Here is a 26,865-nt window from a genome sequence, read left to right on the forward strand (position 1 = left end):
AGTAGGATATTCTTATTCTTAGCAAATAGGCAATACCTACTCTTATTTAAATATTGTGAATTTTTTAACATCTGGTTGTCAGGTTTGACAATCTTAATAGTAAATTATTTTTTAAGAACGTGTTGGCGAGTTTTCGTATAATATTACCTAAGGTTGGTGAAATTATAAGAAATGTCTATAAAACTAGTAGCTAACATAAACAATCCCCCAATTAGTAAGTTTTCAAGTAAAACGTATTTCTTTATAACATAACTATATATTGCAAATATTTTTTATAGGTGGACTAGCTACTGCTCATCTTATCAAGGAAACTGTTCCGATTGATATTATATGGGGTCAGGAGACTTCTTTGACTTTTCCTGATAAGACAAAATTCATTTGTTATTCAAATAATGATGTTTTACGTGCCTTAGCTCGATTTGCTCCCAACTACTGTTTGTACGGTGAATCTGCTGTTGAACGAACTGAGATAGATCATTGGCTTTCATTCAGTTTGACATGTGAAGATGATATTTCTTGGGCATTATCTTATTTAAATAAATCAATCGCTCCAGTTACGTACCTTGTAGCCAATAAATTAACAGTGGCAGATTTTGCTTTGTTCAATGAAATGTATTTGCGATATGAATTTCTTTCAAAACAAAAAATTCCAGTACATGTTCAAAGATGGTATAATTTAATAATGGCACAACCATTTATCCAAAAAGTCCTGGAAGATTTACCAGCTGAAGCTAAAGCATCTTTAAAGAAATGTCCAAAACGAAAGCCATCTTCTCCAGAAAAAGAGAATAAGTCAATTGGAGAAAGAAAACAAGAAGGCAAATTCGTAGATTTGCCGGGCGCTAAAGTTGGTGAAGTGGTTGTACGCTTTCCACCAGAAGCTTCAGGATATTTACATATTGGTCACGCTAAGGCTGCACTTTTGAATCAATACTATCAGGAAGCATTCAAGGGCAAGCTTATCATGCGTTTCGACGACACAAATCCGGCTAAAGAAAATGTTGAGTTTGAAAAGGTTATATTAAAAGATTTGGAAATGTTAGAAATAAAACCAGATGTTTTTACTTACACATCTGATTATTTTGACCTTATGTTGAAATACTGCGAAAAATTGATAAGTGAAAGCAAGGCTTACGTAGACGATACAGAACCAGAAGAAATGAAAAAAGAAAGAGAACAAAGAATTGAGTCAAAAAATCGCAATAATTGTAAGTTTAAAAAAAATAACACAGATACAAGAATTTGATATTCAAAATAAATTAAATTTTCTATAAAAAAAGCTGTGCAAAAAAATATGGAAATGTGGAATGAAATGTTAAAAGGTTCCGAAAAAGGTAAAAAATTCTGTGTAAGAGCGAAAATTGACATGTCATCAGCAAATGGGTGTTTACGTGATCCGACTATCTACAGATGTAAAAACGAACCGCATCCCCGGACTGGAAATAAGTACAAGTAATTATTTATAATTTTCATTAAATAACTGATGTTGACTTTGAAACATTAATTATTTTTTTTAGAGTTTATCCAACATATGATTTTGCTTGCCCTATTGTTGATGCTATTGAAAATGTTACCCATACCCTTAGAACTATGGAGTATCATGATCGAGATGAACAATTTTATTGGTTTATCGACGCGCTTCAGCTTCGTAAACCTTATATCTGGGAATATAGTCGCTTAAATATGACAAATACCGTTTTATCAAAAAGAAAATTGACTTGGTTTGTGGATGAAGGATTAGTTGATGGCTGGTAGTGTTTATGTTTTAGGTTTAATTAAAAATTTTTAAATACATTTATTTCAAGGGACGACCCAAGATTTCCAACAGTTCGTGGTATATTACGTCGTGGAATGACGGTTGCAGGACTTAAAGAATTTATAATTGCACAAGGATCAAGTAAATCAGTTGTATTTATGAACTGGGATAAAATATGGGCTTTTAATAAAAAAGTAATTGATCCAATCGCTCCACGATATACCGCTTTAGAAATTTCCAATCATGTTGTTATAAATGTAGCAGGAACAGAAAAAGGAGTGTTTAGTGTAAACGCTCATCCTAAAAATGATGATGTTGGGAAGAAATTGGTTCATTATGGACCACGAATTTTAATAGATTATGTTGATGCAGAAATGTTAAAAGAAAATGAAAATGCTACATTTATTAACTGGGGAAATCTTAAAATAAAAAAAATTAATAAAACAAATAACAAAATCACATCAATTGATGCTGATCTGAATTTAGAAGATAAAGATTTTAAGAAAACAGTTAAATTAACATGGTTAGCAGAACTTGAAGATTCGAACTATACTAAAACTTATTGTGTGTACTTTGATCATATAATAAGCAAACCAGTACTAGGAAAAGATGAGGACTTTAAACAATATGTTGGACATAACACGAGAGTAATTTTTAATTTTTTCTTTTAATAAAAAATCAATGTATATTTTCTTTAGCATGAAGTTGAGATGATCGGTGATCCAGAATTAAAAAAATGTAAAGAAGGTGATATTATTCAATTGCAAAGGAGAGGATTTTTTAGAGTGGATACACCATACGCACCAAAGAGTACCCAAAGTGGAGTTGAAACTCCAATCATATTGTTCTCTATTCCAGATGGCCATACTAGAGATGTCCCTATGTCAGGTTTAAAAATATCTGCCACTGAATCAGATAGTAAAAGTAAAGTAAGTGTTATACTTAATTTCTGAAAATTAAAAAATATTAAAATATTTTGTTTAACGTATTTACGCTTACAAAAGTGATAAAATAGTAAAAATTAGTAAAAATATTTTGTTTTTACAAAATATTATGTATTTCAAAAAACATACTTAAAAAAAATATTTATGTTGTATAACATAAAAAAATTGGCACGGCTGGGTTTCGAACTCAAACTGTCTGGATAAGCTTGTGTATGTACATATATATTCACACAAGTGTAATGATATTATAAATATGAACATAAATGAGTATCTATGATCTTTTTTTCTGTTATTCTTAATTAAAAATATTAAAAAACCATATTTATCGAAGTAGATTATAATAAAAAACTTTTTCTTATCTTAAAAAAATTAACTATTTACATAATAAAAAAGAAAAAAAGAACATAATATGATGATTTTGTTAATACAAAACTGTAAAGGAAGATATTTATAAGTTAATGTGGAACTACCAAATTTTGATTTTTGAAATAATTAATTGAACTAAAATTTTCTTATTAAATTTAAGAGTAATTATTATTATTTTGATGTGTTTTTGAATTTGAATTTTCAATACTTTTGACGACATTTCAAAATGTAATTGGTAGTTGAATTGGACAGTATCCTAATATATTATGTGATTTTTATACTGAGGTTCGATTCTATTCTGTGACGTGAGCTTTTTTAGGTGTGTGTGCCGTGTGATAATTTAAGTTTCCTTGCCTTTTTCATTAAAATTTTAAAAATTTTTATGTTCTACATCGTAAAAATTAAGAAAAAAAGGCTATAGCAAATTAACCCGTTTAATCATAGGCAGAACTTGTTATTAATTAGTTTGTCCTATTTCATGCCCGGGTAATAATTTTTTTTTTATAAAGTTCATAATTTTTATGTAAAATAATTAAAAAGCATTGTAACACCAGATATGCTCACAAAAAAGTTTTTTCATTCAATAAAATTTATTCAAAAAATTAGTAGCGCTTATTTTCAATTAATTTTGTCATTATATAACAAATATATAAAACACTAATACGTACTATAATTCTCAAATTGTGCAAATTAAGAAAATATTCTTATGCCATAAAAAAAGATACATATGTATATAAAATTTTTGTTTTTTTTTTTTTTTTCTTTTTGAGTTTCAAGTGAAAGCGAAGTTAAGCTTTTTATATTCATTAATAAATTAATGTTCAAAACCAGACTTTGGCTTTGTTTTGCATAGCTTTTGTACGTTTTTTCGTTTTCATTTTGCCACATAAACATAAATTGAATTTGTACCAATTTATGATATGTAGGTACATTTCTTTTATTTATTTGTTTGTTGGCAATAGAAATCAAGTTTAAAAAATATTCTTTATTAAATTATATTTCTAATTTGTAATTCAGGTTCGCAAAAGTTTTTAAAGTTGATAATTTTTTAAATTAATTTTGAAATAAGTTTTTTAAAATAAAGTTTAAGTAAACATCATTGCGGTTAGTATAAAAATTTTTGTAATTCACTTTTTTCGTATTAAAATTACCCATCGTATAAAACTTTTATAGTAAAAAACACATAAGGGCAAAAAAAAATTAAATTTAGAAAATGTATAGTGTTTTTTTTTCGTTATTTTGTATTTTATATGTAAATTATGAAAAAAACTTACGTGTTATTACATTTACCGTGTAACCATAAGATTTGATATAAATTAAAATTTCTATACTGTTCCTTGAGCTTAATAAATTCATTTCAATACATTCAGAAATTTGTTCAATTGCAAATCACGCACCTATGCCGATAAAATAATTTTTGTTTATTTATTTTTTTTTTCTAAAAGCAGACTCTTTTTTTTTGTTTTTTTTTTTTGTTTTAGGAGACTTCTAGTAAAAACGGAGATGAATTAAATGAGAAAATTGTTGAACAAGGAAATAAAGTTAGAGATCTGAAAGGAAACAAAGCACCGAAAGATCAAATTGATGCTGCAGTAAAAATTTTATTAAGTTTAAAAAGTGAGTTTAAAACTATAACTGGTAGTGATTGGAAGCCTGGTACTGTACAATCCAAAACACCTTTAGCTGCAGTGAGTAATAATACTGATATTTTGAATAATAAAATTAAATCTCAAGGAGATACAGTAAGGGATTTAAAAGCGAAGAAGGCACCAAAAAGTGAAATAGATTCAGCCGTTAAGCTTCTCTTACAGTTAAAGGCTGAATATAAAGAAAAAACTGGTATTGATTGGAAGCCAATAGAACAAAATACAATTTCTAATACTGCTGTTCCATCTAATTCGAATGTGTCTTTGAATATTAATGAAGTATTAAAACAAATCGCAGATCAAGGTGATGTAGTTCGGAAATTGAAGGCCGAAAAAGCTGAAAAAACTGCGATAGACTCTGCCGTTAAGATTTTATTGCGTTTGAAAAACGATTATAAAAATTTGACAGGTCAAGAGTGGAAGCCAAATGCTTTACAAGATATAAAATCTGAGTCTTGTAAATTACCAGACAATTGCAACGAACTATTAGAAAGAATCCAAGCTCAGGGTGATAAAATTCGGAAATTAAAGGTTGAAAAAGTCGAAAAATCTATATTAGACTTAGAAGTTAAAAAACTATTATCTCTAAAAACTGATTTTAAAAATTTTACTGGAAAAGATTGGACGCCAGAATTAAAAGTTGAACCGAAAGTATCAGTAATGTCTGAAACAAGTAGTGATCATATTAAGGAAAAATTAACGAAAGAAATCACGGAACAGGGTGATAAAGTGCGGCAGTTAAAAAGTAGTAATGCAGGAAAAGATGTAATAGATTCAGCAGTTAAAACTTTGCTGGACTTGAAAGCAAAGTATAAGGAATTTACTGGAATTGATTTTCCAACACCTGGGAAAAGTAGTAAAAGTTCAGACAAAAAGGAAAATCAAAAAACCAAACCACAAAAAGAAAAACCAAAACAAGAAACTAAGGACACAAAAGATTCGTCTGGAGTTAAAAAGCAAACTAGATTAGGCTTGGAGGCTACTAAAGAGGATAATTTACCCGAATGGTACTCTCAGGTATAATATAATTATACACATAAACATAAACAATTAAAATATTATTTTAATTTTTTTACGAATTAGGTTATAACAAAAGGGGAGTTGATTGAATACTATGATGTATCTGGATGCTATATTCTACGTCACTGGTCATTCGCAATTTGGAAAGCTATCAAAAATTGGTTTGAAGCTGAAATTACAAAAATTGGAGTCAAAGAATGCTATTTTCCAATTTTCGTGTCAAAATCAGTTTTAGAAAAAGAAAAAACTCATATCGCCGATTTCGCTCCTGAAGTCGCTTGGGTCACAAAATCTGGTGAATCCGATTTAGCTGAACCGATAGCTATTCGTCCAACTTCTGAAACAGTAATGTATCCTGCCTATGCAAAATGGGTCCAATCTTACAGGGATCTTCCTATTCGGTTGAACCAATGGAATAATGTTGTAGTAAGTAAAATATTTACAAAAAAAAATTCTTTTTTAAGGATAGATTTTATTCTTTTAGAGGTGGGAATTTAAACATCCACAACCATTTTTAAGAACGAGAGAATTTTTATGGCAAGAAGGTCATACTGCCTTCGCGAACAAAAAGGAAGCAGAGGAAGAAGTTTTATATATTTTAGACTTATATGCACAGATATACACCCACCTCTTGGCTATACCAGTAGTTAAAGGTAGGAAAACAGAAAAGGAAAAATTTGCGGGTGGTGACTATACAACAACCGTGGAAGCTTTTATTTCAGCAAGCGGACGAGCTATTCAAGGAGCAACAAGTCATCACTTAGGTCAGAATTTCTCTAAAATGTTTGATATAGTTTTCGAAGATCCAGAAACTCAAAAGAAAGAGTATGCATATCAAAACTCATGGGGATTAACAACTCGTACTATTGGAGTAATGATTATGATTCATGCCGATAATCAGGGATTAGTTTTGCCACCACATGTGGCGTGCGTTCAAGCTATTATAGTACCTTGCGGGATTACAGCTAGCATGAAGGATGATGAAAAAGAACAATTATTAGACAGTTGCAAAAATTTGGAGAAATTGTTATGTTTGAGCAACATTCGCTGTGAAGGTGATTATCGTGATAACTACTCACCAGGGTGGAAATTCAATCACTGGGAATTAAAAGGTGTACCTATTCGTATTGAAATTGGTCCAAAAGATGTAAAATCAAATCAAATGGTCGCTGTTCGGAGAGATACAGGAGAAAAATTAATTTTGTCGTGTGATGATGCAGAGAAAAAAATTGCGCAGTTATTGGAAACAATCCATGAGAATATGTTAGCTAAGGCTAGAAAAGATCTTAATGACCATACAAAACAAACTAAAAATTGGGCAGATTTTTGCAAACTTCTAGACCAAAAAAATATGATTTTAACACCGTTTTGCGGAGAAACATCTTGCGAGGAAAGAATTAAAGCTGACAGTGCAAGGTAAGAAAAAATTGTAATTTTTTGATTTTTGCTTTGTAAAAATTGATTTTTTATTTTCATTGCAGAGATGAAGATGCAGAACCTGGAGCTCCTTCTATGGGGGCTAAATCTTTGTGCATACCTTTTGAGCAACCTGCACAAATAACATCTGTTGACGCTTGTATTCATCCGGCATGCCAAAATAAACCTAAATTTTACACATTGTTTGGAAGAAGTTACTAGAAGTAATTTTAAAAGTCTTGTTTTATATTACTTATAGAGTGAGATCTAATTTTTCCGTAACAAAACTTCAGAAAGAAAAGAATTTTGTAAAATAAAAAAAATTGCAAACTATTTAATATATTTTTCACTAAAACAAAGTAATAAAGTTTCATTTTTGCTTTTATTGCTAAACACAATTCCTCAACTCATTTAATATTTGTTATTTTTATAGTTTTTGCATAAAATGCATCTAATATAATTTAAACTTGAATTACTACCAACCATGGTATGCATAAAACTTTTTAGTATAATTTCCTTATTGTGTTTATGTTTTTCTAAAGCCAAAATTTTATCGAATTGGAAATTTTTCTCTTTTGCTACATTTAATTGGAAGAGATTTTGCCTGTATAAAAATTATTTTAGCATTATGCACAGAAAAATACTTACATAAATTTTATTTCGAGTTGAATTTTGCATCAGCCAAATAATAAAAAAATAAACTATGTTAATTAAGTTATATTTAATCTAGAATCACTTTTTTACTTTCTTAAAACAAATTATTTTTTAGTTATTTAAAATTATTAGTTTAGTGTTTTCAATATTTACAATCTGCTGTAATGAAGAGTACGATATATTGGGAACATGATATACATATGCATTAGCAAAACTTGGGATCAAATACTAAATAACTCTAAGTAGACATGTCTGTAAAATAAACATTATCTTTTTCTAAAGTTTTCTAAACGTCATCAAATATTCCTCTAGGAGGAGGTCCAAGTCGTCTATCACCATTTGCTTCCTCGGTATCGTCATCTTCCAAAAAATTCGCAGGATCTTTGAAAACAACTTGAACTTGTGTGCTTACCCCAAATCGTTCATTAATTTCTTGAGACAAGCTTTTTGTAATATCGAATTCATTATTACCTGAAGATGTTGTGTAACGTAGGCTATCTGCGTCTCGCAACAAGCCATCCGAAGGTGTTTGATTTCTAAATTGACGATTTGTAAGTATTTCTCTACTTACGTCATTTCTTTTCCGTGCTAAAGCTTCTTCAGCTCTTTGTCGCCGTCTTTTTTCTCTTAAAATCAAATCTCTACCTTCTTGAACCAATTCTGTTACTATTATTTCATTTTGCATGAATTGTTGAAAACCCAAAGCATTTAAAGCGCGACTGCCAAGACTGAACCAGGTGGCAAGACAAAACGCTAACATTAACATAGGAAAGTATATATTAAACCCATCTGAAATTATAGCCACTACATCCATATGGCCCATTATTTGTGTGTAGTATGTTTCCATAATACGAGTTTTTATTATATGAGAGTCCATATGTATTAATCCTAAAAAATTAAGACACATAGGAGGCGTTAACCGACACAGAAGCATTCCACTGAAAATCTTTTAAAACAAAAAATTAAAAAATGGACATTTTCAAGTAATGTGAAACGTACCAGGCTATGCTCATTTGTCTGATGATGTGGAGCTAAATAATATAGGTTTAAGAACTTTATTCGAAATACTGTTGAATATGCGCAATAACATAAATAGCATAATGTGACTGTAGAAAAAATTTCAATTGTTAAAAAATCATAATTGTCTTTTGCAACGTTTAATATTGCAGCAAATATCGACAGTACAGGTTTTCGATTAAAAAATGTAAGTTCGCTCCATACAACCATTGATGATAAGGTTGCAGTTAAAACCGCCATACCTTTTAAAAATGGAGATTTCAGCAAGCATTCCCAATACCAATCTAACACCGGACTATAAAACAAATCAGAAAAATGTGATCTCGCTTTTGGAAACTCCGTTTTAAATCGATGATCTGATGAATGCATGTTATGTGCTACATCCTCTAAATGAAATATTTTTTCAACTTGCACACTCCATAATGCTTCAGTTCGTTGAAGTGTTTGTAAAGATTTAATTACTTGCTTATGAATTCTAATCAATGCTTTCTCAGATGGAACTATTGTCGAACTGAGGGCAGAGCCGCCACGTGCATAATTTCGATTTGCCCTCTCCATTAACTCCGTTGGAACTTTTTGTAATATAGTTTCAACATATGGCCTTAGTTGATGGTTATTCGGTACAGACTTGTTAGCGGCTTGAAGAGATTCTAAAATATCGTCAACATTTTCCTCAGCTTCTGCTTTATCTGAACTTAATTTAGCCGCTTTAAAATACGCATATTGTAAAGAGTAACCTGGCTTCGAATTGTTCCAAAGGGATCTTGGAACTTCCACCAAGGCATAACCTAAAAGTATAAATAAATTAAGGTGTTTTTGTAGGTATGTATTTATATGTAAAGATATTATATTGATTACCTAGTAGTAAAACTAATAAAAACAATCCCCATGTGTTTGACGCTGAAGAAGCTATGGCTTTGAGTTTTTGCCAGTCTAAAGAAACACCTTTAAAAGCTATGTAAATTAATAAAATTCCACAAATAAAAAGATATGACCCATAATATATAGCATTATCAATTAATGACGATTTGAGTTTTCCTTTTATAGTAAAATCACCAGCTTTTAAATATGACTGCATCAAAGGCATTATGAGCCAGGTCAAAAATTGTGATGTCCAATAAATCAGTCGCCATAAATTTGGAAAAACATGTTCCGGTATCATACCCCATGGTTTTTGGCAAATTTTTTCTGTTTTATATATTCCAGTTGAATTTGGTAACTGGATAGATTGATTTGAATTGATTTTTTCTTGAATACACTGTCTGTACACAGTCTAAAATTTAAAAAGAAATTGTTGGATGAATAGTACTGCATTTTGCAATTGAAATTTTCGCTTTAACAAATTAAATTTATTATTTTATATATCACTTTAACGTATTTACAGACTTACCGATGTGACATCCAGCGGCAAAGTAAATACAATCAAAAATGAGAAACACCACGCAATCAGTATTGAAAAGGTAACAATCGGATGTTGCCTAGGTATATTTCCATATCTAAACAAGAACAAACCAGCTAAAAACAAAGCAATTATCACTGCAAAAATCAATAAATATGCCATTTCTCGTTTTTATTTGTTGTCAAGGTTTGGATTTTATATATTTTGATACTGTGTTTCTGATGCTGTTTTCGCACTATTTTCTTGAAGTTGTCGATGTGCTTCTTTTTGCATTCTTTCTACTGCCTCTAGTGTAACTGACTTGAGAGGCATTAGATGAGGCTTGCAAAACTCTAAATCAATTTTCTTTTCAAAAAATAATTTTCCTGTTGTTGGGGCTATAAGATCAATCTTTTCTAAATTTTGGCTATTTGACATAACTTTTCTTTCAAAAAACGTAACTTTTCGATATCAAATAAAACAAAATATTTAACTTGGAAATTAATTTATACCCCATTGAGTAAATACCAATAAATCATAAATTATGAGTTTTGTAAAAACTCAGCAATATTTAAATATTAATTTTGTCTTTTTATTTTTTGTTACAATTGAAAAAATTTTATTGTGTTAAAAAATTGAAAAACAAATAAATTTTATACCATTTAGAAAAATTCAACATAAAAATATGACACAACTACAAATTAATGATGTTTCGACGTTTTGTTGGCAACGAATTTCAATATAATCGTAATGATAGGACTTTACTTTTTTAAGTGCCGAATTTCGCAAATTATATTTCCACACTTCGTCGTTTTGACAATTGCTTTCGTGATGCTTTACAGTAAATGTAAAGTAGGTTGCTCAATAAATATTTTTTGTTTATAGACCAGCATTAAGTACTTAGAGATTCAACAAATTTTAATGATAATATCACTTTAATTAAATTAAAATAAATATAAATGATTAACTGAGAGTGTTATGGTATTTCATAATGTAAAAGTTATGAGAGTGACAAAATTTGTGGTATTAAAAGTGATATGAAATTTATTAATTAACAAGTTTCATCAACTAACAGTTTTTAATTAAACTTGGCCACACTATCTTTCTATAGAAACCCTCTCATCAAACATTACTGAATATGCTTCCGTTCATTCTTCTTATGTACATATGATTATATGTAAATCTGGATATCCAATAATCTTAAATACATATTTCCGAACATGTTCCAAAAGTTCTTCGCTCATTCTTCTTATGTACATATAAAGCTAAAATTTAAACTAACTTACGCTTTACTCACACGTGCACATTATGTATAAATGATTGGCCAAAAACAAATTAAAGTAAAGTTCTGTGATATCCAAATTGAAACTAAAATGCGAACTTTGCAAAAATTTTTTAGAATGTCAATTGATCCAAAATATTTACTAAACTTCAAATAAAAGCAAGAACATAATAAGCGGTTTGCTTAAGAATGTCAGTATATTATACTTGTATATATGTATTTCATTTTTAAAAAATCTACAATTGACGCTTTTCCGAAAAAGGTGATCCAAAACATGAAAATATACTTTGTATTTTTTTACAATGTTGTCAAAAAATAGCTCAGTGCACTTAAGTCATTTAAAATACTTTACAAAATTACTTGAATGTACCTCGTATTGAGTGTCTTTATTTTTTGTTGGATGTATCTCGTATTTAGAGATGCCCAGTTTTGAAAATGAAAATGATTATTCAGTAGTGTAAAGTAAAGTAAGCAAGCGCTTTTAATTTAAATAAATTTTGAGAACAGAGTATTAATTAGTAAGAAACTATGGCATGGCAAACCATTAAAAAAACTTTTAACAATTATGAATATCAGGCAAGAGCAAAGAGGCAATGCAAGCGCAAGTTAAATTATAAAACAAAAAATTACGAAAAATTTTCAAAAGTACAACTCAATCTGAACCAAAGCTGTGACAATAAAAATTATAGGAACTTAAGTGCCGAACACTTGTTGTATCGAAAAGATTTTGAAACTAATGAAGATGTTGAAAATATTTTAGCCGATATTTGTACTAACACGGATTTTAATGTATGTATATTTTTTTTGTAAATTTGATAAACGGTTGATTTTGATTTATTTAAACTTTTAGTTAACAGCGAAATCGTTTAAATCTAAAAACGACGAAGTAAATAAGAAATTTTTCCATAAACCACATAACTTAATCAAAGAAAATTATTGGTTTAAACCATACTTGTTAAAAAATTCAAAAAATCCAACGCAAAAATTAAACCAATTAATTATAGAAGAAAATACCTCAAGTGATGAAGAAAATATTAATCAAATGGCTAGTTTAATTAAAACGGGTAATTATGAAAACTCTCCTAACTGCATTAGTACTTATACAAAAAGTTTTAAACATAAACAGTTGTTGCATGCACGAAAAAATAATAGTTATAATTCCAATACGTTGGGTAATAACATTATTCATGTAACTTCGGATGACAGCGATTCGACGAAAAGTGATAATGAGGTAAGTGATCAAATTATTTTGGAAAGTTCGGGAAATTCCAACGAAGAATATTCAAGAAAAGAATTAGTTGGACAAAAATCATTAACACAAAATGATTCAAGTTATATAGAAGAAAACAATATAGATTTACAAATATGTACATTTGAAAAACAGCAACAACAAGGCAGAGAAACACCATGTAGTGAACATTCGCAACTATTTTCAAAAATTGAAATAGACTACATAAGCAGCGCCACCGAAAGCAGTACTGGTAATTATACGAAGATTGTGAGTCAAACCTCAGTTGAGAATGAACATAAAGAATCTGATGGAGAGAAAGAGTTGGAACTGCTAATCAGAGATCTTCAATCTTATCACAAGGATAAAATTTTAGCAAAACGCATTAAACCCAAAAAAGGGGGTTATGTCGAAAAACTTCGAAGTGTTTTGAGATCTGATAGGTCTAATTACTACTTTTGGAGAAATGAACTTGAGAATTCAAGAGTAGAAAGAGGGTTAATTGGAGAAGTTGTTGAAGTTACCGAAATTTTTAAGCAAACACTTCTAAAAATTGCCTCACAAAATGAATGTTTTTTTATATTACTGGACTTAAATAATAAAATATATAAAGGCCAGAATTTTTGTGTTGGGACTAAAATAATTTATGATATTAATTCAGAGCCATATATTTGTAATAATGTAAAATTTTACATTGGAGTAAGCAAAGTAATAAGGTGTGAATAAGTATGTATCTTTGTAAGGAATGTAAAGTATTTTAGATGTTATTCGAATTGAAATCTGTATAAAAATTTGCAAATTAATAAAACATTACAAATTAAATTATGTTAAAATTACACATGTACCTGCGTGTACAACTTGAATAGTATATTCTATGTTATACCATAAATAAAGTATGTATATTTAAAAAGATAAACTCTTAAGCCTTATTCTTTGTTTCGCCTGGTTATAAATCGATAAAACACTCATGTCATAACGATCATAAAAAAACCTAATATTCAGAAGCACATAAAAGAATAGAAAACGGTAAAATTCTTTTACAACATTTTTTTAGTGAAGCATACAGAAAATAAAACTGTGAATCATGCATGGTTCTTAAATACATACATTTATATTGTGCGTAGTTTTTTTTCAGACGGGGTCTTTACTTAGTTTGCAAGTAAATAGGAACTTGTCGCTAAATTTTAAATCAGTCACTATTGAGTCATGATTGCAATGTAATTTAGGTACTACAATTATTGGTAATAAAAGCAATCAATTATTCATCTGCTTATTATGATAGTAATAATAAATCGTGTTCTTTTTTGTTTTTGATTTTTATTTATAACTTTTTATACCATAACCAAATATTGATAAATGTTTACAGTTTACACAACCAATTTACATTAATGCATTAAAGTGGAATGAAACATTTGTTAACCAGTGATGCAAAAGTCGTGAAAATGTCACCTAATGTAAATATTTGCCGTGTAAACACATACATAAACAAAATCCAACATTAAAATGGTGACGTTTTTTCAAAAGTTTGGAATCTTTTCCCAAGTAGAAATTTTGTTGTGCTAGAAATATAAGAAGGCAATGGTCTTCTAATATTCTAATATATTTTATTTATGCCATGCCATTGTAAATTTTTTAACTTTACCAAAATATTCTTAGAAAAAAATGAAAACGTTTTAAACAAAAATCCAAGATAGATATATGTTGGTTTTAGTTATAAATACAACTAGGTGTGAAGAAGCATTTCTTTAGGCGTAATTGGGAAGATTTTATGCGATCGTATTTTGAAGTGCTTCTTTGTATTCCTTATATGTATATTAAACATTATACATAGTTTTTAAGTTTTCTATAAATACCGTCATTGCAATGCTGTTAAACGTTAAATATCGATTTCCTCAACTTTAGAAACGCCTATACAATACAAAAAAGAAATGTATATATGTATGTGCAGCCATATATAAGTTTTGTTATAATATTACTTCTTTAGCCAGTTAAGCTATTTTGACACTTGCTCTTCACTTATTTTCTTTTTTAGTTTTGAATCGCACTTAACTTCAAAACTCTTCTAAAAAAATGGATGGATTCTTTTTTGTGTATTTTACATATATATTTTTTTCATTCATAAAAAAATTTGATATCTTTGATATAAATTCGACATCATATTTTGACTTTCATACTCTTTTACATGGCTGGAATTTTGACATTTTGAGTACAAATTAGTTGAATACATATTTTACGATTGAAAATTTTTATGTGTAAATTTCATGTTAGACATTATGACTTGATGTGTACTGCGTATGCAAAATGAATTACCCGCTTATAAAATAAAGAATAACGTTTCTAAAGTTGCATTCTTGTAACAAAAGTGGAAGTTGTAGAACTGTTTGTTTTTTTTTTTCAAATCAGCTACAAATTTTGTTAGTTCAGTTCAAAAATAAATAGGTCATACTTTCTTAAATTTTAAATTACTTGTGTGGAATAATAGAGTGTTTTATTTTTATTTTATTATTGTGAATTGTAAGTATTTCTCCATTTTTAGTATTCCTGTTCACTTATTTTGGAGAATATACATATAAGACTTTTTTCCTTCTTAGAATAAGAACATTTTAACTTTTTTAGAGATAACTGAATTGTTTCGAAAATGTCAGCATCAGCTAATAGAAAACGCATTTTCAATAAACAGGATTATGATTGTTTACCTCATCTTTCGCTTGTACAAAATAATGAAGCTTATTTAAACAATTTCTTTACAAATTACTTGTTAGAACTAAAAAAGAGAATATACAAGCCAAATATTGCTAAAATAACTGGTGAGCCGAATAGTTCAAAAGTGGTTCCTAATTTATCTAGTACTATGTATTCTTCAGCATTTTCGCAAAAAATTAACGCCAATGGACGTGATTTTACTGATCAATGTACAAGAGAACAGAAACCCTTAATATTTACCAACTACTCTTGGATTAAAAATAATATTGATGTAAAAATTCAATCTTCTGATAAGGATATTATTAATTTTAAATTAAAAGCTTGTGAACAGATAAAAGAGACAAAAATTATAGACATTACTTTTCAAGATCCATTTCGTCAATATTATGAATCTTTGGAAGGTATAGCTTTTATAAGGAAATCCAACAATAATGCAAAATTTCTTTGCCTAGAATGTGAAAAATATTTATGTAGTTGGCAATCAGTTTGTCTCCATATTAACAAACATAGAAGAGTTAGACCTTATAAGTGTTCACTGTGTAACAAATGTTATGCCAATATAAGTGGATTAAAGCGACATGCAATAAAAAAGCATGATTCTCATAGGGATGTATATAAATGTGCAACTTGCTTTAAACGCTTTTATTCAACAACTCATTTTGAAAATCATATTAAATTTGAAATATCTCAAAATGTGAAACAATCAAAAAAGGAATTACCCTTAAATAGCATACAATATGAGGAACTTAATACAAATATGTCTATCGAAAATTTAACTACTTTAGAACAAATAATGCAAAATTAAATGTAAAAATTTCACATGCATGACCATGTATGTGGTTACTTATTCTTTCAAATAAGAATTGATAAGGAATTTTAGTTTTTGCTCAATACATATGGATTTTTAATTTTGCTTTTTATATTTGAAATTTGTATTTTATATTTAAGATATATTTTTTATATAATCTTATTATAATACACCCATTTAAAGCTAACTATTAAAAGTATGTACGTATTTACAAAGTTTTACTAATTAATTAATTGTTTTTTTTTTATTTGAAAGAAAATAATTTCAGCTTAATTTTAAAAGAATATGTGTAAATTACTTTTTGGAAAAATTAAATAAAATTAAAGTAAAAAAATATTAAACAATATAAGTATATTAATTCTACTTAAAATTCATTACTTTTATTAATTAAATAAGATAATTTTATAAATATATACATACTTATATTTTAAAATTTTTTCATATTAAAAGTATTATTTTCAAAGAACATTATAATTGGTTAAATTAAATATATTTTAATTATAAATTTAATAATGTATTTAGTTTATGTAATGTAATATTTTATCAAATAATTATTACAATAAAATTATATAATGACGATTTATATTATGTAAGTAATGTAAATTTACATAAAATACAATGTAATAAAATTAAGATTTAAATATGAATCGAAAATAACATCATAAATTAAGAAATTCTTGTAACGATGCTGTATGGGAAATTTTATTTTAGATGAAAAGTCCATTTTGATAAAATAAAAATATCCCTAACATGCGTTTTTTAAACACATAAAGTTGAAAGTTTCAGAATCCTCTAATTTCTCTTATATTAAAAATAATAATAAAATATATAGAAGAAATGTTACAGATAGAATACAGATAAAATACAGATAGAATTACAGATTTCTAAGGAAATTGACAGATTTTTTCATTTTTAATATATCAAAGAAAGAAATCTGTATAGTATTTTCAGTATATGATTTAATGTTGACATAGAAAGAACAAATTTTCAAAGTGGACAAAAAAAGCTAAAAAAAAATATATATAAACCTTTTTTAATAAAAAAATTTTTTTTTTTTGTTAATTTTTGCTTCCTAAAAGCAAAAATTTTAGACTAAAATTTTTGAAACCAAATTGTGTTCATTACAAAAAAAGAAAAAGCAAAAAAATTTTAAATATAATATAAAACTTAATTAAAAATGAACTTACTTTAAATATGTAAAAAGAAAAAAAAAGGTACCTGTATATTTAAATTCAAAAAAAAAATTACATTCAATGTTACAAGAAAAAATATTTTTCTTATGAGGGCGATGATACTGATGAAATTATTTTTTTTTCACTGTATAATCATGGGAAAAAATTTATCAATATCATGTCCCTTTGTATTATAACAAATACCAGAATGAAGTAAAAAAAAAAAACAAGAAAAAAACTTACAAGGAGAATCACTAAATCACTAAATTCACTAATACAATTGTGAAGAAAAGCATAATAATTGAAAATGAAATAAAATATATACCTAAATTAAACATACACACATATGTACAGATACATATAAAAAAAATTAATTTAAGTTAAAAGAAAAGAAAAAAAATAAAAATCGTTTCTGTAAAAATATGAGATGCTAAAATAATATATTATTACTTATCCTGTGTATTATCCTTGCAATGAGAAAAATTTATACATTTTTATTTTTCTATTCTCTTTTGTTCTGCTGTACTCTGCTTTTTTTTTTTTTTGCAGAATATGCAGATTGTAAAAATGTAAAAAATGAACAAGAAAAAATTTCGAAAAGTAAAAATTTCTTATAAAAAATAAAAAAAAAGTAATGGGAGCCGCTCCCAAACTAAGAATGAAAGGAAAAAATAATTTTTTAAAAAATTTTTTTTTTTAAGTGAAAAATAAAATTAGCAAAATTTAAATAAATATTCTTTTATATGTTAAAAATAATAATAAAATTTTAAAATAAATAGGAATAACAAAAAACAAAAAAAAAATATATTAAATTTTGTAATTTATTTTTTCTTTTTTTGTTTTACTATATTTAAAATTTGAACTATGTTACTTTAAATTTACTAATTTGAAAAATTTTAAGGAAATTAGGCAAAAAAAGGAAGAAAATCTTTTAGTAGTGATATAACCACAAAAAGAAAAAAAGAAAAAATTAATAAAATAAAATGTGTATTTAAATTTTTACAGCTTTGACATGAAATTTTGGCATACTTACTATTTGAAATTAATAAAATTAAATATTTTAAGAAAACTAATAGTAACTTGTAATAATTTGTAATAATTTATAATAAAATTATGTTAATAATAATGAATATTATTAATTTATAATAATTTGAAAACCTTAAAAAATTTACATTTTTATAAATATACAATTTAAAAAATTAATTTTAAAATATCTATGACTATATTATATATCAATGTTTTCTGATTTAACATTTTAAGTCTAATTATTCTGTGTATGTTATATGAACATAGAATAATTTTCATGTACATATTGTTATTATTATTATGTATAATTATACGCATTCTTTTATATTATATTATATATATGTACATATATATTATCCATTATTATCATATGCCGATGTTTTTATTAAAAAACAAGAAAAAATAAAATGTTTTGCCTTATCTACATTATGTAGGTATGCATATTGATAAAAAAGGTAAGTGCCTACACAAATTATATTTTTTTTTGTCTTATTAACTTTTTAAAATTTTTTTTTTTTTGAAAAATAATCTACAAATATTATTTGGATATTTTGAATAAAACTTTTTAATTTTTTTCTAAAATTTAAGTCAAATTTTTAGAATTTTTTATATGTAATTATCTTATTCTTTAGACATGATTAATAAGCCAAAAATAAAAAATAAAATAATGTAATAGAAAGCCAAGTAAGAATCTTAATAAAATTCAAGGATAAAATAAAAATTATTTATTTGAATAAATCATAAAATATGAAAAGAATATGAAATTAATGAATGTATTATTTTTGCCAATAATTCTCTTATCTGTTCTCTGTAATTCAAGAAAATTTCATGCAAATATGTATGTAGGTACTTAATGTACATAATATTTAAATAATATGTATACAAGATAATTGTTTTTATTATATTTATATAATAAATAATTTCTTATTTTTATTTTATTTTAAATAATATTTTAATATATTAAAAGAAATTTTAATACATACTATGTATATTTATTAAAAAAAAAATTAAATATTGTAGGCAGTTAATTACAAAAATACCAATTTGGAATATCATGTGTCAAGGACATTATCTTTTAAAATAAGTATATACATGTATGTATATAATTGTGTGAAAATAAAATATTTCATATAAACATTATGTATACGTATGTATGTATATTTGTAAATATATCATATATGTATGTAAATTTAAATATAAAACCGAATCAGAATGATAATTATGTACTAGTTTTTTTTTATATTAAAATTATACTTTTATTCCCAGATTTCTTTTGAATTTTTTATATTCGATATATACTTTAAAATAATGGTTTATGTTATTCTTTTGCTTTAATTTTGAATTAAAATCTATATTTCTACATAATTGAAAGAAATTTGAAGTAAAATCTATAATTGAAAGAAAGAAATAATAAATAACAATTATGGCAAAAACAATATAATTTTTTTTTGTATAATAATTATCAATTTCATAAATGAAATTAGATTCTATTTACAAATTTTATCAATAATAATGTATCTTAAATGGTCTGCAAATGGGCATAGATATATGTATGTACATCAGTCTATAATATATTTCACGTTGAAGGTAAAAGAATGTTGAAGGGCCTAAATTGTAAATAAATTGACTTACTCCTTTCAATATATTCATTGCAGTATAGTTTAACATATTGCAAGTTACTAATATAGCTTAATTATTGGGGAATATTAGTATTGTTTCATATTTAAAATCTGTTTCATCTTGTACAATGATCTTATATTAGATGATTTTAAAACGTCGAGTTTTTAGAATAAAATTATGTAAAATAAATAATTAGTTTCAATATTATAAAATCCTTATAGAAAAATTAATTGACTGATTAGTATAAAGCTTATATACATTAAAAGAAACTTATATTAGAATAAAACTTATATACGTTAAAAATTATACTTTACAAAAATTATATTAGAAAATGCTTTCAACTTATTGAAAAATCATAGTGAACGAAAGCTATAGTTATTCTAGCAATCTAGCCTATATAAAATTTTTTTGGTTAGAATAATAAAAGTACACTATTATAAAAACAGGATTTTATCTCTTCTAAGAGCTTTTGTTAATAAATACTGAATTCATTATAGTTAATAAAACCTTCATTCAAATTTGTTAATGATTTTAACTTTAATTTTAAAAATATAAGGTGTTTTTGAAATTTTTCTTATTATTAATAAATTTATACTTAAAACACAACAAAAAAGAAAATCATTTAAAAAAAAAAGTAAAAAATCCAAAATAAAATTAAGAGCAACAATAAAATTTTAAGATGTTCAGTTACAAACTGTATGTGCTAGTACATATCAAATCTAGTTCGTTAGAAGATAATGGCATTAAAAGAGTCTAGTATAGTAGAAAACTTGAAGAAGGTACCATGTATTTGTAACTTGCAAGAGTGTTGACGTGCTATTTATATGGAAATCATGTGAAATTTTGTAAAAATTATTACTGTTATTATTACTGTTATTATTGTGTCAAATGTAAAATTTTAATATAAAATGGCTGGATTTTTTTTAATATTTCTAACTCTGTATATAAATTACAATTTTACTTAAATCCAAAAAGAATTTTTAAAAAGTTAATCTCACTTATCCCAGCCAATGTCTAAAAATTTTTAATTTGACTATCATTTAAAAAATATATGTCGAAAATTTAATTTACTATAATTCGGTTATTACTTCAAAATAACTAGACTTATATAAAAAAAATGTGTGTTCTAATTGCAAATTTAGTACTCTAAATTACAATATTTTCGATAAATATGGGTAGTGCAAAAATATTTATCAAGCTTAAATTTTTTAAATTATTATTGACGACATTGCAATTCAGTAAAATAAATCTCTACATTCACATACATATATATATATATATATATATATATTTATATGTATTATGTTTTATTTTATAATGTATAAATAATATGGTTAATAATTTCTTAATTTAATATCGCTTGTAATACGCTACAGAGAATTAATATTATATTTTTTATTTTTTTATTTTTTAATAAAAGAATGAATAAAATAAAATTTTTTTTTTTATTCTTTACATATAAAAGTTTATGTACTTAAATTCAATTATATATATTCTTTTTGTATTATATTTTATTTAATTGAAAAAAATTCTTTTATAATGCGAAAAATAAAAAATTAAGTTTAATATTATCACTATACAATATTATGGCAAATTGTTATAAAAGGGAAAAAGTAAATAAATTTAATAAATTTAAAGAAATAAAAATATTATAAAATATTATTGTATATATGTACTTTATAATAAGATTAAGACACAATAGCGAACCATACAAGTTGATAATAATAAAGAATAGAGTAAAAATTGATAAAACATACATTCAAATAGCCATACATACATACATATAATAAAATATAATAATGTTTATAATAGTATTTTAAAAATTTATTTAATGGTAAGGTGTTTCAAAAAAATTTGATACAAGAAAGTTTTAAACACAATATCTTGAATTGAAAATGGTATAGGATTGTAGATTGAACAGAATATTAGGGTGATTAAAATTATATTTTCTTTTTCACATCGAATTTCGATTAATTTTAAGCATACTTAAATGACTATATATTCTTATAATAACAGTGAATATTGGAAAATCATAATATAAGTTCTGTATAAAGTTATTTAAAGGAATTTGTTGCATGCATTATAAGTTTGAAGATTGATGAATTTAGAAATTTTTTACTTAAGCTGATTTGTATTTAAATACTAGAATATATTAACTAGAATGTATAGAACTCATCATTATATTGCTTTTTAATTGATCTAGTTTTCTTTCTTATTTTACCGGATTTTGTATCTATGGTAGATTTTGTTCATCTGCAATTCCAAACTGCGTGAAGTAGAACTAACAATCATTTCTAAATTGTAATTCTCTTTTTCCGTTTTGTTCCCAAACAAATGGTTCAATTATGAGCAAAAATATGTTATGCATCCATTAAGTATATGTGACCAAAAATGTTTTTTATTTATGGTATTAAATGCATATACTTCGTAGCAAATTGAATACACTGCATATATAACAAATAAGCTGCTGATATAAAAATGATTACAAAAACTGATTAGTAATGTACATACTTACTTAATTCCGTTATTCTAATTTTTACCTAAAAGTATGCAATATTTTATTTTTGATTTGTACTCACTTAAATTTTGAAACTAACTAGTTATTAATCGAATTTTTCCATTGAGTTTTTATATATAAAAGTAAATTAGCGAAAAAAAAAATCGCTTTGAAAACTAAAAATTTTTTATATGAGAATTTGTTTACATTATAATTTTTTGCTAATTATTTGCTTTAGAAAATTTAGAAAAAATTATTTTTTTTATATTAAATTAATGATTAATTCATATAATATTAATAAAAATTCATTTGATTGGTAAACATCTTATAAATAATATTATATAATATAAGAAGGAAAAATTAAATATGGATATATATATATATATATATATATATATTCTTAAAATATAAGTACTTACATATTAAGTAGTCATACATAATAGTATGATAGTAAGTTGTTTATTGAGAAAATGAATGCATATACATATACATACATATATACATATGTATATTATAATATAAAATAAATTCATATTATAAGAACATATGTCATTCAACAGAAATTATATCAATCACAGAAATAATTTTAATCTATATAAATGTGATCTAAATATTATAATTTTTATTTTTCAACTATATATTTTGAAATGTGGGTAACACTACTTTTTAGTTTTTTTTTAAAAAAAGATTAAATATTATTTGAATCTGTAGATTATTAATATAACGATATGTTAAACATAGTATATTAATATTATATTTATATTATTCTTCTATATATTCTTAAATGTATGTGTGTACACCTATGTATATATAAAGAGTAAAATTACTTACTAAAATTAAATGTCGTCACAATATGACAATTGTTATCTTAAAGAAACTTTTTATATATTATTATGTAGGTATATACATACATACATGTAATATACACATGTAGTTTTTAAGCTAATATACATTAAATATTATGATGTGTATATTAAATATAATTGTGCATATTATACACGCGTATACATATATGTATATATACAGATGTAAATTACTATAATAGAATTATTTTGTTTTTTTTTTGTCATATTTTTTCTTCACTTATGTTTTATTGTAATTTTCATATAAAATTTGTTTTTTTTATGATTTATTTTTTATTTTAAATTTAATTTGTTTTTATTAGTAAAAATTAGATTGCATAAAATTGTCCAATTTATACATTTATAAAAAATGTTTAGTTCGCATATTACCATAGACAAGAGTGGGTCAATTCAAATGTTTTTTATTTTTTTTTTGCAATAAACAGCAGAAAAAAGAAGAAAAAACAAAAAAATCTTGTACTTTATTGTTATAATATTTTTTTTTCTGTTTGTTGTTGATTGAGGAAAATTTTCTTATTTAGATTTTCATTGAGTTCCTTTTATCATTCATTCTGCAAAAAAAATATATATATATGTAAAGATTATCGCCTGTGTTTTTTTCTTTATTGTTGGTACATTTTTAAAATTTACAGAATTCAGAATTATTTGTGTGTTTGTGTGCGTGCGTTAATTTGTGTTTTTCCTTTAAGTAAACATTTTTTTTTATTTATGTTTTTTTTTTTCGAAGTGTGATTTTTTTTTTAAAGTAAAAATAAATAAGAGGAAAATCATGAAATATAAAGTGAAAATAGTTAATTGAAAAAAAAAGGGGAAAAATAGCTAACTGTATAAAATTAAAAAAAGTATAGAAATTAAAAAAAAAAATAGATTTTTCAAAAAAATTACTTTGATTTTTATGTTTGTTTTTTTATTATTTTTTTTTTAAATTTTATTCGAAAAATTTAAATTTTTGTAAAAAATCGTGTTTTTTGTTTTCGATTTTTGGTTGTATTTTTTTTTTTTTGATAAAGTAAACTGAAAATTTTTGGAACAAAAAAAACGAATATAAAAAAAGCCAAAAAGGGCGTGTTTGTGCATGTGTATAAGTTATAATTTACATTTAAAACGAAATTATCTACGTACATACATACATACTTAATACGTATATAAACAATATTACCAATGTACATTCATATATGTGCGTTTCTCTATGAAAATTCGAAAAATAAAACTCTAATATTGTATGAATGTGTGTAAATTATAAACATGTATGTATGTATGTACGTATTTGTGTATTTTTATAAATTTATTTATATTTCCGTTTTTAGTGCATAAATCCTTTTTTCTTTCTTTTTTTATAAGTTTTTTAATATATAAACATTTTTTATAAATATATTTTTATTTATGTGCTCTTATACATACATAAATATGTATACATACATTATGTACCTACTGTATATATTGCAATCAGAAATATTCATAAATTGAGGTAAATTTTTTTTTTTTGTTTTTGTAATTTTAATAATATTTTAAAATTATGGTATAGAATAAAATTTTAAAAAACATTAAATTTTATAGAATTTATATTTGAAATTGGAAATAAAAAAAAGAATATTGTTTTTTATTTATTTTTTATTTCATAATACTCGTAAATATAAAAATTTTATAATATGTTAAAAAGGACTATAACTAAATATATTGAAAAACTATAAATAGTGACATTTTATACAATTATTATATTAAACCGGTAGTGAAAATTTTTATACTCACCTTCTTCAGTGATTTTGTGCAGCAAAATAATTATGAAATATTACGTACATTATTTTTTACGATATATCGTTTGAGAATCACTATGTTTTGTGATAATTTTTTAAGTTATAAAAATATAATGAAATGTCAACATATTTCATGATCAATTGTTCTCATATAAATGCTGTTCATAATGCAGAAATTTTGTTATATATATATAGAGTTATCATATAAGCAAAATGAATATTAAAATAATTAATTTCATAATTATATAAAAATTTACAGTTTAATCGTGTATCTCGCCCTATCTCATATGATATGATATTTAAATTTTTCCAATAAAATTACTTATAAGATTTTCAATTAGATTTTTGTATTTTTGTCTCAAATTATGTACTGAACCTATTCCAATTTAAAAACAAAGTAAATTATTTTTATAAGAAAAATAGATGATGATTAAATTTTATATAAATTTTAGAAAAAACGACATATGCAGCACATAAAAATTCTCACTTGAAAATTACATTGTAAAAATATACGATAGTCATTCGGCCTCTTCTCAATTGCCAAGTAAAATAGTGAAATATATGAGCATGCCCTTAATTGTATTATTAAATATTTTTAATAAAATCTGGGATAGAGTTTTTGTCAATTTTTCAATGGTATGTTGTTCAGTATATTTTATGAGATTGACCCTTTTTTGAGTCCCTTAAATTATAAATTTTATTTCATAACCTATATTATTAAATTATTTTATAAAAAAATATTATTAAATTATTTTATTACAAACGCGGAAATCGATAAAAATTTTTTGTATTCTTCATATATATAATTTAATATTAAATTTATCTATAATGCAGAGATGCATTGAGTTAATTAAGATATTTAAGTTTTTCTTAAATTTCTTGTTTTTATCCTTTATCACTTGCTTGCTATATGAGCATTTTGTTTAATCTTATAAAAAATTTCAACTACAAATACATTAATATACTCTGTAAATTTCAATTAGATATTATTTAGAATAAAATGACCTTAGATAGATAGATCAAAGGTCAAGAGTTAAAATTATTTTATTTTAAATGTTTTTAGGTTTTATTAAAAGAAATTGTTTAAATCAAAAAACCAAATGAATTTGTTTACAATATTGAATAGTAGTGCATCAAAAATATTTTCATTATATTGCAAATATTTTCAATTTAATAAAATATTCACATACAATTGCCTCATTTTGCTGCAATATTATCTTCATCAATGAGATTTTTTTTTTAAATACTGCGGTATATGTATGAGATTTGTTTCTTTTTTTTTTGTTTATAATTTTTTTTATACACATACACTATACGTACATTCATACACAAATTTACGTATATGTACGTAATAACGTAGTACGTAATGATAATATGTATTACATATGGATGTACTTAGATTGTATACAAGTATAGCAAACGAGGATTTTGTATATTTATAGTCGTGTATGTATTAAAAGTATTTATGTATTTTGTTTTTATTATATTTTTTGGCAAAAAAAATGGGAAAAATTCGCAGGAAATATATGAAAGAACAATAAAAATTAAAATTTAAAAAACTTGTTAAATTTTTTTCTTTGTTTTTTTTTTCGTGAATTAGGCACAAAAATTTTAATTGAAAAAATGTATGTATGTATACATATACGTGTACTATGTAACATTAATATGAATTGTGATTTTTCTGTTATGTTTAAATGCAGAAAATTTATGTTTAG

At 24.8% G+C, this 26,865-nt stretch overlaps 6 protein-coding genes across 6 annotated transcripts in view; 4 read left to right on the forward strand and 2 right to left on the reverse strand.

The window, feature by feature from the left end:
• The first annotated feature begins 82 nt into the window (after positions 1-82).
• LOC129607115 (bifunctional glutamate/proline--tRNA ligase) lies at positions 83-7,546 on the forward strand. Its single transcript, XM_055517852.1, has 10 exons — positions 83-214; positions 279-1,208; positions 1,281-1,452; positions 1,518-1,751; positions 1,806-2,403; positions 2,455-2,685; positions 4,548-5,729; positions 5,796-6,158; positions 6,217-7,148; positions 7,214-7,546. Exons 1-10 carry the CDS (start codon positions 172-174, stop codon positions 7,368-7,370), a joined length of 4,842 nt encoding a protein of 1,613 aa, XP_055373827.1. The 5' UTR covers positions 83-171; the 3' UTR covers positions 7,371-7,546.
• Positions 7,547-7,826: 280 nt separating this feature from the next.
• LOC129607116 (LMBR1 domain-containing protein 2 homolog) lies at positions 7,827-10,380 on the reverse strand. The gene is made up of 4 exons (XM_055517854.1): positions 10,210-10,380; positions 9,678-10,092; positions 8,802-9,607; positions 7,827-8,748 (listed from the first exon to the last, which is right to left on the reverse strand). The coding sequence occupies exons 1-4, from the start codon at positions 10,378-10,380 to the stop codon at positions 8,089-8,091; spliced, it is 2,052 nt and encodes a 683-aa protein (XP_055373829.1). The 3' UTR covers positions 7,827-8,088.
• Positions 10,381-10,413: 33 nt separating this feature from the next.
• Positions 10,414-10,873, reverse strand: LOC129607117 (BBSome-interacting protein 1). The gene has a single exon (XM_055517855.1). The coding sequence runs from the start codon at positions 10,633-10,635 to the stop codon at positions 10,414-10,416; it is 222 nt and encodes a 73-aa protein (XP_055373830.1). The 5' UTR covers positions 10,636-10,873.
• Positions 10,874-11,908: 1,035 nt separating this feature from the next.
• On the forward strand, positions 11,909-13,575 carry LOC129607150 (probable WRKY transcription factor protein 1). The gene is made up of 2 exons (XM_055517903.1): positions 11,909-12,268; positions 12,330-13,575. The coding sequence occupies exons 1-2, from the start codon at positions 12,008-12,010 to the stop codon at positions 13,431-13,433; spliced, it is 1,365 nt and encodes a 454-aa protein (XP_055373878.1). The 5' UTR covers positions 11,909-12,007; the 3' UTR covers positions 13,434-13,575.
• Positions 13,576-15,345: 1,770 nt separating this feature from the next.
• Positions 15,346-16,215, forward strand: LOC129607038 (oocyte zinc finger protein XlCOF7.2-like). Its single transcript, XM_055517730.1, has 3 exons — positions 15,346-15,681; positions 15,742-15,811; positions 15,863-16,215. Exons 1-3 carry the CDS (start codon positions 15,346-15,348, stop codon positions 16,213-16,215), a joined length of 759 nt encoding a protein of 252 aa, XP_055373705.1.
• Positions 16,216-17,235: 1,020 nt separating this feature from the next.
• LOC129607081 (myb-like protein D) overlaps positions 17,236-26,865 on the forward strand; it is an 81,811-nt gene continuing 72,181 nt past the window's right edge. The window contains exon 1 of the mRNA XM_055517797.1: positions 17,236-17,432. The gene's annotated coding sequence lies outside the window, so the exon portion shown is untranslated. The remainder of the gene's footprint in view (positions 17,433-26,865) is intronic.

The sequence above is a fragment of the Condylostylus longicornis genome, unplaced genomic scaffold, assembly GCF_029603195.1.
Source record: "Condylostylus longicornis isolate FDR11 unplaced genomic scaffold, ASM2960319v2 ptg000026l, whole genome shotgun sequence".
Lineage (NCBI taxonomy): Eukaryota > Metazoa > Arthropoda > Insecta > Diptera > Dolichopodidae > Condylostylus > Condylostylus longicornis.